Here is an 11608-nt window from a genome sequence, read left to right as displayed (position 1 = left end):
ATTAGCAGGTCGATTTTTCTGTCTGCATTTCTTCACGTAATCTAATCAGAACTAATTTTAGTTGCAGTACTTTCAAGGACATTAAAAATGACAGACGTTGGCTGGTATAGCCAATAGATATCATTAAATTCCCTACATTTCGTAAAATTTTATATTTACAAACCTAAATCAACAGGTCGTGGTTCTTTGATTAAAAAATAGACTATATATCTTTGCAACAATCAAATTTGTTTCGATAGTTACTGATATAATTTTTTAAGGTAATTTTATATCTACACGCGATTGGTCAATGAACAACGTTCTTATTTTAAAATCCAATGAGGATGGTTTTTTAAAATATTTTTCCTATTATTCCCAGAAGATGATGATTTCACCGTATTATTTTGGTCCGCCAGTTCTGATAGACCCTGTATATACTTTAAAAACAGGGTAAATTTTAACTTTTAATGTGAATTTTTTTAGCTGGAGTCAAATTTTATTTCTTAAATCAGGGCAGACTCCTTAAAATTTGGACTTTATAAAAAAGGTGTCTTAAAAACAGGGTAAAATCGTTGTTAAAAATGTTACTTTTTTAAAATCCTTGAAATATTTGCTTTTTTAAAACAGGGTAAAAACCATGAACAGGCCCAGATTAGATATTTGAATTTTTTTGTCTCCTTGCCAACTCACGTCAATTAGAGTAGACTTAAGCGCTTTGGCATTTGACAAATAAAATTAACGTAAGATTAAGGGAGCCCCCACAGCCCAAAAATAGATATAGCGGACGATGCCAGACCCTATTCGATGGTCCGGACGAAATGGGAGATTGGGAAAATCTGCCCTTGGAGTTGCTGGTCCATTTATATTCCTACCTGTCGAGGAGAGACCGCCTCTCCTGTTCGCTGGTCTGCGAGCACTGGAGGCACGGTCTGGACCACGTGATACTGTGGAAAACCATGATCGTTCACATAGACACAGATCTGATGGGTAACAAAGTGTGTTGTCGGAAGTGCGTCGTTTCACGGCGTTCTGTTCCAGAACCCAGTACCATCCTCTTGTTGAGGGACTACTGCAAGTACATCAAGAATCTGGAGTTCGGATGGGCGGTGCCTCACAGGAACAATAAATGGGGACCGGTCAAATATAAAGAGTTGACCAAGAAGGCTGTCAGATTCTTTCTGATCTTGTACGACAGCTTCATCCAGATCAGTTGTTTGAGGATTTTCAACTGGTTCGACTTTGTGTCGTTCCAGAAGGTCACTTACCACTTGGCTCGATTCCTCAAGTAAGTATCGAACCGAAACGCTCGCGGTACCAGCCGAGGCAATTGCAGAAACCAAGTGAGCCTGAAGAATGTTATTTTCGACAACATCAACATGCACAGTGCCAACTACATGAAACTGTTGACGTCGTGTTTGGGTTCCAGAGCCACCATCACCAGTCTAGACATACGTAGTTGCTACTACTGCCAATCTTCCTTTGACTCGATTTATTTCAGGAGTTGCATCGAGCAACTCACCTATTTAAAAACCTTCAAACTCGACTATTTCATCTTGTCTTGTAAACTGATCGATTCCATCCTGACCAGCAAGAACAGATGTCTCGAAAACCTCGATATCATCCTGAAAGAGACTTCTTGGCACGACCACGTCATCGACGACGAACAGTGGTGCCTCTTGAGCAGCGCGTGTCCCAATCTCAAGGTCACCCTGGTCATAAGTAAGTCCCGACCGAATCGGTACCGCTTCAGTACGTTTTCTTTTTCAGGAAATGTCTATCACTACGGCGAATTGCGACTCTACCTCAAACAATCCATGCCGATAGTGTCGCTTTCGATCGTGCTACCCAGGGTTTTGGACAGAGGGGGCAGGTGTAACTTTCGAAAGACTCTAAATTTGCTCGTGACCAACTACCACAGGACTCTTGGTAGGTACTCATTTTTCACTTCTCGATTCGTCCTAATCCGTTTTTCTAGAGATCGTCGATCTGCACGTCAAGAACGAAAACGAGATTTTGGACGACATCCTCATGATGATGTTGAGGAGGTGCTCCAAATTAAAAAGTTTCGTGTTCAACGGATATTTGGAGAATCCGCAAGTACTGAAGACTTATTTCTCCAACATCATGTACTACTACATGTTGCCTAACGGGTTCCCGGAGAAACATCTCGTCTTCAACAAGATTCTCAACGAAGAAATTGAGGATATGAAGCACAAAAGGGTCCAGTTTACGTTGATGAAGCGTAGCCACAACGCAATTTGTTCCTTGCTCATTTTAAATTAAAGCGATATTGACCAAGTTGTGCTATTTCTTTCTTGTACTATTCCGGACACGGAATCTTGGCCATAACTGACATTGAACTGACAAATATGTGTGAACTGGCCTTAATTGAACATAACCCAACTTTTGACTCGATAATGCAATTTCCCTGCTTTTTTGATGTCACAAGAAAAACTTCAAAGTGATTTTTAATAATTGACATTTATTAATGACACTAATGGTTGGTTTACATAATTTTTTTAGAACTGTCTAAAAAATGTTGGCCAAGATTCCGTGTCCGGAATAGTACTCTTTTTCGGAACAGGACAAAATTTTAACAAGGTCACTTACGTCATTTCATATGTCAAAGTAAAAATCATTATATTTATTACATTTAACAGACAATTTTTCGTTGGGAAAGGAAATAAAAAACGTTAGGAAAAACCTTTATTTCAAGCCCGCCCTGTACAACTCTTACAATGAATATTTAACGCCCCCCTCGAGGTGAACCCCGCCCCGCAAAACTGGCACACGTAGGGCCTCTCCCCCGTGTGCGTCCTCAGATGAATCCTCAGCGGCGCCCCCTGGCTGAAACACTTGCCGCAATACTCGCACGAGTAGGGTTTTTCGCCGCTGTGCACCCTCTCGTGCATCACCAAGTAATCCTTCTTGGTGAAGCTTTTGGCGCAGTAGCTGCAAGTGTACGGCTTCACCCCCGTGTGAACCCTGTAATGTATCCTCAATTTGTTCTTCTGAGCGAACCCTTTGCCGCACAAGTCGCACAAATGCTTCTTCTCGTGGGGCAGCTTGGCCACGCTGTGCTTCTCCTTGAAGTGCCTCTCCAACGTCGCCACCTTGCTGAATACCTTGTTGCACACGTTGCACTGATTCGGCAACAATTTGCCTTCGATTCCCACCCTGTGGTAGCGCACCTGGTGGGTCAACAGGTACCTGGAGTAGGCGAAATCTTTGTTGCAAACCACACAAACGAACGGACGCACCCCTTGGTGCTCGTTATCGTGCTCTTTGAACAAAACGACATCGTTGAATCCCTTCCCGCACGTGGTGCAGACGTAATAAAACTTCCTCAAGTGGACGTAGTTGATGTGGATGAGGAGGCCGGTGCGCTTCGGGGTCTTGTAAGAGCACTGGGGGCACCTGAACAACTTGTCGTCGCTGTGTATCGCCATGTGGGTCCCGTAGTTGTACGCCTTTTGGAATTTTTCTTGACAAACGGAACACTCGAACATCTCTTCGTGAGTCTTGATGTGCTTCTCGATCTCTTCGCGCTCTTGGTACTCCGCCGAACAAGTGTTACAAATATATATTTCCTGGACTTCGTCGAATTTGTAAGTGTGCTGTTCGGTGATGTCCTCCACGGTGTGAGTCTTGCGGTGTTGGCGCAGCAACCGGAGGGTCTCGAAAGTTTGGTCGCACTTCTTACAAGGCCAAGTTTTGTTGGCGTTGTAGTTGCGCTTCAGACGACGAGTTTTGGGAGTTTCGTCTCCGCTCGACAAATTATGACAATTGGGGGAATAGTCTACGTCGCTGTTTTTGCGTTTGGGGCGCAGTCGCCTGTAAAAAAAAATACACCGTTAATCGATAGCCTAAACAAGAAAAAGGAGTAAATACTAACCTTTGCGCGTAAGACAAAAAAACAAATATCTCTAAAATACAACAAAATAGCTTTCTAAAAACTGAACTGACATACTTCGGTCATCTTCAAGACAATAAAACGAATCATCATTTTCTAAAGTTTAATTACAAATTTATAAAAAAAAGTAGGTAGTCGTTCAATTCTCTGGTTCTCCCGGACAGTTCTTCAGATGCATCCATACGTGTCCCTTGGAAACGAATTTCTTGTGACAGATGTGACACGAATAGGGTTTTTCACCGGAGTGACTCCTCTTATGGATGACAAGCGGCGACCTCTGCGTGAATTTCTTGCCGCAGACGTCACACACGTAGCGTTTATCGCCAGTGTGGATCCTCTCGTGTTGACTCAACATACCCTTGACGGTGAAACTCTTCCCGCACACGTAACAAGTGTAGGGTTTGTATCCCGCGTGAATTCTGAGGTGACGTAAAAAGTTGTCACTGCTGGTGAAACCCTTGCCGCAGATGTCGCACAGAACTTTGTCCGTTCGGGGTTTCTTTTTACGTTTCCGTCTAACTCTGCCTTCGTCGGTCGAATTCCCGTTGCTAGGTATGAAATCACTGTCGGTCACTCCTCTCTGTTCTTCGTTCGAATCATCATCACCACGTGACAAATCACTGTCAACTTCTTTTTTGATTTCAGTCTTGGGCCCCCTGAAAAATGTCCCTTTCTAAGTTTCTGCGGAGTCAAAGCGAGGGGCAAGGCGAGTGTTTACTTTTAATAAAACTCGACAAATTAGTCCAAATTTTATTGATAACTCTATACGTAATAAAAAAAAAAAGAAAAAGACCGCCTCCTTAATCTGTCGGTATTCCGGAGCACGTCTTCAAGTGCACACCCAACAATCCTTTGGCAACGAACCCTCTGTTGACTCTGTTGATTCATCCGCAGATGAATCCTCAGTGGCGCCCCCTGGCGGAATACTCGCACGATTAGGGTTTTTCGCCGCTGTGCACCAGCACGAGCTTCTTGGTGAAGCTTTTGGCGCAGCAGCTGCAAGTGTAGGGCTTCACCCAGTAATGTATCCTCAATTTGTTCTGTTGAGCGAACCCTTTGCCCCACAAATGTTTCACCGTTAGTCGACAGTGTAAACAAGAGGAAGAAGTAAATACTAACCCCTGCGCGTAAGATACTAGCTTAAGACAAATTTTAAGGACACAAAAACAAAACAAGTTCCTAAAGAGTGAACTGAGTGACATACTTCGATCATCTTCAGCACAATAAAACTAATCATCAATTTCCAACATTTAATTACAAAATTATAAAAAAAGTAAGTAGTCGTTCATTTCTCTGGTTCTCCCGGACAGTTCCTCAGATGCATCCCCACGTGTCCCTTGGAGACAAATTTCTTGTGACAGATGTGACAGGAGTAGGGTTTTTCACCGGAGTGTATCCTCTGATGGATGACCAGAGGCGACCTCTGCGTGAACCTCTTGCCGCAGACGTCGCACACGTAGCGTTTATCGCCAGTGTGGATCCTCTCGTGTTGAACCAGAATACTTTTGTTGGTGAAACTCTTCCCGCACACGTAACAAGTGTAGGGTTTGTATCCCGCGTGAATTCTGAGGTGACGTGAAAGGTGGTCATTACTGGTGAGACCCTTACCGCAGATCTCGCACAGAACTTTGTCCGTTGTGTATTTCTTTTTAGGTAGTGGTCCGATTCTGTCATCGTCGCTCGAATCCGCGCCGCTAGGTATGAAATCACTGTCGGGTGGTTCTTCGATCTCGTCTTCGCTCCTTTCTAGGCTCAGTCCTTCGCCCAAATCGTCATCACCACGTGACAAATCACTGTCAGCTTCTATTTTGATTTCAGTCTGGAGCTCCCTGAAAAATGTCCGTTTCTAAGTTTCTGCGGAGTCAAAACGAGGGGCAAGGCAAGGCGAGTGTTTACTTTTAATAAAATAAAACTCGACAATTTGGTCCAACTTTTATTTATACCTCTATGCGTAATAAAAAAACAGAAATAAACCGCCCCCTTAATCTATCGGTATCCCGGAGCACGTCTTCAAGTGCACCCCTAACAATCCTTTGGCAACGAACCCCCTGTTGCACAGGTGGCAAACGTAGGGCCTCTCCCCCGAGTGGTATCTTTGGTGGATGACGAGCGTCGACCTCTGCGAAAAACATTTCCCGCAAGTATTGCACACGTAGGGCTTCTCTCCGCTGTGCACCCTCTCGTGGAGGGTGAGATTGCACTTTTTGGCAAAACTTTTGCCGCAAACGGAACACGTGTGGGGCTTGTACCCGGTGTGAATTCGTATGTGTTGCTTGAGATGCTCCGCACTGGACAAGCTCTTGCCGCACATCTCGCACAGCACCGTGTTCTCCCCGGTGTGCCCCCTGACGTGCAACACCAGACTCTTCTTGTGGGCGAACCTCTTGTGACAAATGTCGCACTCGTGGGTGGCCGGCGAGACCGACTGCACATCCGGATGCATGTTCTTCTTGTGGGCGATGAGGTACCTGGTGTAGGGGAAGCTCTTGAAGCAGACCTCGCACTCGAAGGGCATCGCCCCCGTGTGGAAATTCTTGTGCTCCTCGTACCAAGTCGCCGAGGCGAAGCCCCGATTGCACACCTCGCACCTGTACTTGAACTCGTCCTCGTGTTTGTGCTTCAAGTGGGGGCGCAGCGACTTCAGATGTCTAGTGCTGAAAGTGCACAGTACACACCTGTACATCTTGTCCGTGGAGTGGATGTTGTAGTTGTGGATGCACAGCTGGTACGAGTTCTTGAAGAACTTGTTGCAGTCATCGCAGGCGAAGTGCTTCTCTCCGTGCTGGTTCTCCACGTGTCTTTCGTAGCTCTTCAGCGAGGTGAAGTCGGTCAGGCACACCGGACAGAGGAAGTAGTCGCCGCTGGAGTGGTCCCCCAGACCCAAACTCTCGGTCTCGTTCTTGTGGAACTCGTAGTGCTCGATCAGGGACTGTTTGTCCTCTTTGACGTCCGAGCAGATCATGCAGGCCCACTTGATGCTTTTGTTCTCTTGGACGGGGCGCTTCTTGCTCCTGCGAGTGGTCGGTTTCGAGTTGGTGTAAACGAAGGGGTTCTTGTACGTGGGCTGTTTCGTTCGAGGCTTCATCTGGGTGAGGGATTTTAGGCGAAGCTGATGTTTCACCGGGATTATGTCCACCTCTGGTAATTTGCGTTTCAGCATCTGTTCCAAATTTGGTCTGAAAAATAAAAAGATTAGATGGTAGTCTGGTCGGGGGAGGGAAAGCAAAAGTCGAAAAAGCAGTGGAGACGAACAACGTGCAAAACAAAATAAAAATTAAATTCTTTTCAAGTTCACAGTTTATTCATTACGATTTTCGACACAATTATGCAACACTTCCAGCAACATTTTCTTCTCCTCTCTATTTTAATCAAGCCCATGACTATTACTTCTCTTGTTCGTACGTTGTCAGCGACGCTAAAAAACAAGTTTCAGAGACATTTAAAAAAATCTTCAAAAGAACTCACCTCTGATGTTACGAATACACCAAAAAACGACAAATACAATACAAAGGTCTTCGAAAGCGCCCTATATTTCATTTTTTCAAATAAAAAAGAACTACTCTCATCTCTGATTAATATTTATTTAACAGTTCGTACAGGACTCTAATTAACTGATTAACCTCCTACGCACACCTTTTGGTGCATATTCAACGACCCCCTCGAGATGAACCCAGTGTTGCAAAACTGACAAATGTAGGGCCTCTCCCCCGTGTGCACCCTCACGTGGATCCTCAACGGCGCTCCTTGACTGAAACACTTGCCGCAGTGCTGACACGAGTAGGGTTTTTCCCCCGTGTGCACTCTCTCGTGCATGATCAAGTATTCCCTCTTAGTGAAACTCTTACTGCAATACTGACAAGTGTAGGGTTTCACCCCCGTGTGCACCCTGTAGTGTATCCTCATCTTGTCTTTGGTAGCAAACCCCTTGCCGCAAATGTCGCACAAGTGCCTTTTTTCTTTGGGCCCTAAAGAATTGCCGTGTCTCGACGCCAAGTGATTCTCCAGAGTGTTCTTCTTGGAAAAGACTTTCAAGCAGATCGAACACTGGTTCTTGAGGAGTTGTCCTTTGATTCCCACGGTGTGGTAGCGCAACTGGTGCAGGAACAGGTACCTGGAGTAGACGAACGACTTGGTGCAAACCACGCACTGGAAGGGTTTCACCCCCAAGTGTTCGTTCTCGTGCTCTTTGAAGCGGACCGAGTCGTTAAAACCCTTGCCGCAAGTCTTGCAATAGTAGTAAAACTTGTGGTAGTGCACCCGGTTTATGTGGGTCAAGATGCAGGTTCTTCTGGGAGTAGCGTAAGAACACAAAGGACAACTGTACTGTTGGTCTTCGTTGTGTTGCTGCATGTGACACGAGAAATTGTACGGTTTGCTGAACCTCATCGCGCACGAATCGCAAGAGTACGGTTCAATGTGAGTCTTGGTGATGTGACTCTCGGCCTCTTCTTCGTTCTGGAATTCGGCCGAGCAAGTGTTGCAGACGTACACTTCCAAGCGGGAGTCGAACTTGTAACTGTGCTGCTCTTGGCCGTCGCTTTTGTGGGTCTTTTTGTGTTCCGTGAGAGCCCTCCTGGTGGAGAAATCCGACATGCACTTCTTGCAGGTCCACGTGCGCGAGCGCCGATTTGTCGTTGCGGGTTTGTAATCTTCGTCGCTGTCCATTTGCGAATGCGGGGGTTTGTAGTCCTCGTCGCTGTCAGCTTTTGGGGTTTTGCGTTTGCGGGACGCTCGAGTGGATTTGGGGCAGGCGAGCTCCGACCTAAAAAAAAGAAGTATTAATGAAGGTGTTCAGCCTGATCGGTGCTAAATACAATAAGCAAGAGGTGTTTACTGACGTGGGAAAAGCTAATCGTGGCGGAAATGAGACAACGATTATTTCCGTACAAGTTTATTGCCGTTAAAATACAGGATGGGAAGTGAAAAAGGTACTTTCGATGAGAAAAAAGTGAAACCTGCAATCGCGAGACTCAGATTCGAAATAAATAAAACACTAACTTGTCGCACCGACACCCGACGTAAGAAATTAGTTCTAATAAACATTTTAACAAGAACAAGAACTCTTACTTAACTCTAACTCACCATTAAGCGCCACTCTTTTTTGGATTTATCCACTTCGATCTGAAAAAATGAGAAAATATTTTTTTCACAGCCTGAAAAATTAAAATAATTTTTTATCTCTTCAACAACCCACATCTGTTTTCAATTTTTTTTTTCTAAAAGCCTTGATCCATTTTATACCTGCAAGGACCGAGTTCCACGACTGACTCGTACAAACTTTCAAAAAATTCCTACCAACCAATAAAAAAAAGCTCGAAATCTGTTTTATACAAAACTTTTATTTCACAGTTAAAATCAATGTGCAATCTTCTTCTGGTTAAAACTCTTCGGCTCCGTCTTGGGCACCGGCACCTGGTCCGGGTGGTGCGTCAAAACGTGCTTCTTGTACGATTTGTAGGTGTGATAGGCCTTGCCGCAAGTGTCACACATGTTGGTCTTTTCTCCAGTGTGCATCCTCATGTGCACTTTCAAATTATAATTATTGGCGATCTTCTTGAAGCAAACGGGACACGCCACCGTCCTGTCTTCTCCTATCTTGTGTATCGTACTCAAGTGCCTCCTCAAACTCCTCTCGAACGTGAACTTCCTTCCGCACTCCGGACACACGTACAACATCTCGAACCCGTAGATCTCCTTGTGATGGTTCAAATCACGGTGCACCTTGAGATAGTTCACCGTCAAAAACTTCTTGTTGCAGAGGTCGCACGAGTACTTCTTGATCCCCGCGTGCCACTCCATGTGCAAATCGTACTGACTCTTCACGAAAAACTTCTTCTCGCAGATTTCGCAAGTGTAAACCTGCCGGCCTTCGTGTTGCTGCACGTGGCGCTTCAACATATGCACTTTGGAAGCGACGTAACTGCACTTGATGCAGCGGTACTTCCCGGTACCTTCGTGGCTCTCTTTGTGGACGATGTAGTCGAAGGAGGCCTGGAAACTTGCCTCGCATTTTTCACAACGGTACTGTTTTTTCACGTGCATGTGGGCGTGGTACTCGAGAGCTTTTTTCGTCTTGAAAATGGCGGGGCAGTAGTTGCACGGAAAGGTGTGAAGGCGCATGTGCGCACCGTAGGCATGCTTATCCTTGCAGAGCACTCCGCATTCGGAACAGAGCATGTTGGAGCAGGCGACTTGCGACTTGTAATAGTGCATCTCCTGCATGTGGGTGGCGAATTTGTTCAAGGTCACTAGGTTTCCGCACTCGTGACACAGGATACGGTTCCGTCTTTTTCTCGTCTTCGGGACTCTGATCTCCGGGGGTTCCGTCTCCGGAACCTTGACCTCTGGGAGTTCGTTCTCCGAGACTTCAGTCTCTGGGAGTTCGTTTTCCGGAAGTTGGGTCTCTGGGGATGTGCTCTCCGGAACGATTTGCTCAATGTCCGAATCGTCCAGCAAGGTAATTACAATAGTTTCTTCGTTGTCCGAAAGGTCAGTGTTAGACTTGGAGGTCCTAAAATTAGAGACAGTTAATGTCATCGTTTATTATTGTTGCGGAGGTTTGCGATACAAGGAACCGCTGACGCTTTTTACAAAGTTTTATTCAAGACACAGGTCGTACAAGTGACAGCTTAAAATTAGACAGACATGACCTAGGGGTGTGCGAAAATTGTTTTATTATCGTTCTTATACACAAAAAGAAAATACAGTTACAAAAATAAATACAGTTTCGTTGTAAAAAACTAAAGAGAATTGTTCTAAATTTTAATCGCTTCAAAATTATACCCTACAATCCCAAAAAATCTCTAATCATACGGCTTGATCCGTGTTCACAGACACGGAGGAAAGGGCAGTGAAGGTTTTGACGTAATAAAAATTCGAAAATTTTAATTCGGGGCGAAACGCAACAAGTCCTACCGCTTGGCGTGTCAGAGAACTGTACCTAGGATGCAATACAAAGAGTACCAGTTCAAAAATCTCGCTCTTGACGTCACATTTGTCAACTGTCAAAGTAACATCCTAACCTATACATTTCCGTGATGCATGATCTATTTATTTGCGACACAATTCCAAAGTGACGTCAATGTACAACTCTTAGAAACTCCGTATAATGCTGATTTACAAATATATGGTACAGGTTTGAAGTTGTGCTTCAAACGACTCATTTACAAAATTTAACAAACTCCATTTCTGATTACAAAATCAACAAATCAACAGTCTTTGGACAAGATATATCACGCGTTCCGGACCTCAAACAAACAATTGCATCGAAACGGTCACACTGGCGTTACGACAAATTTTGCAAGAACAAATAGGGCCCTTTGCACGCCCTCAGGTGTATATTGAGCATAGCCTTGGCGACAAACCCTTTGCCGCACGCCGTGCAGACGTACGGCCTTTCGCCCGTGTGGCTCCTGATGTGGATGACCAAACTGGACCTCTGCGAAAACGCCTTCATGCAGTACTGACAAACGTACGGTTTTTCCCCCGTGTGAATCCGAATGTGTTCGACTAGAATCGGCTTTTTGGTGAAGCACTTGCCGCAATATGAACAACAGAACGGTTTGTACCCCGTGTGAGTTCTCAGATGAAACTTCAGTTTCTCTTTGCTCGACAAGATCTTGCCGCAAACGTCACACACCGACACGTTTCCCGTGTGACTGTTCATGTGCAATTTCAGACTGTTCTTGTGCTGGTACTGCTTCTTGCAGACGACGC

The 11608-nt window shown here is 45.1% G+C and overlaps 1 protein-coding gene across 2 annotated transcripts; it reads left to right on the top strand.

Moving 5' to 3' along the window:
- The first annotated feature begins 650 nt into the window (after nucleotides 1–650).
- LOC138131592 (F-box only protein 39-like) lies at nucleotides 651–2280 on the top strand. 2 transcript variants are annotated; one of them, XM_069048692.1, is made up of 5 exons: nucleotides 651–966; nucleotides 1018–1264; nucleotides 1478–1698; nucleotides 1747–1905; nucleotides 1955–2280. In XM_069048692.1, exons 1-5 carry the CDS (start codon nucleotides 798–800, stop codon nucleotides 2260–2262), a joined length of 1104 nt encoding a protein of 367 aa, XP_068904793.1. In that variant the 5' UTR covers nucleotides 651–797; the 3' UTR covers nucleotides 2263–2280. The 2 variants fall into 2 exon arrangements, with proteins under 2 accessions (XP_068904793.1, XP_068904783.1); XM_069048682.1 differs by having other exon boundaries at nucleotides 652–966; nucleotides 1313–1698.
- Nucleotides 2281–11608: the final 9328 nt, after the last annotated feature.

The sequence above is a fragment of the Tenebrio molitor genome, chromosome 1 (genome assembly GCF_963966145.1).
Source record: "Tenebrio molitor chromosome 1, icTenMoli1.1, whole genome shotgun sequence".
In the NCBI taxonomy this organism is placed as follows: Eukaryota; Metazoa; Arthropoda; class Insecta; order Coleoptera; family Tenebrionidae; genus Tenebrio; species Tenebrio molitor.
This window is presented reverse-complemented; position numbering and strand designations above follow the sequence as displayed.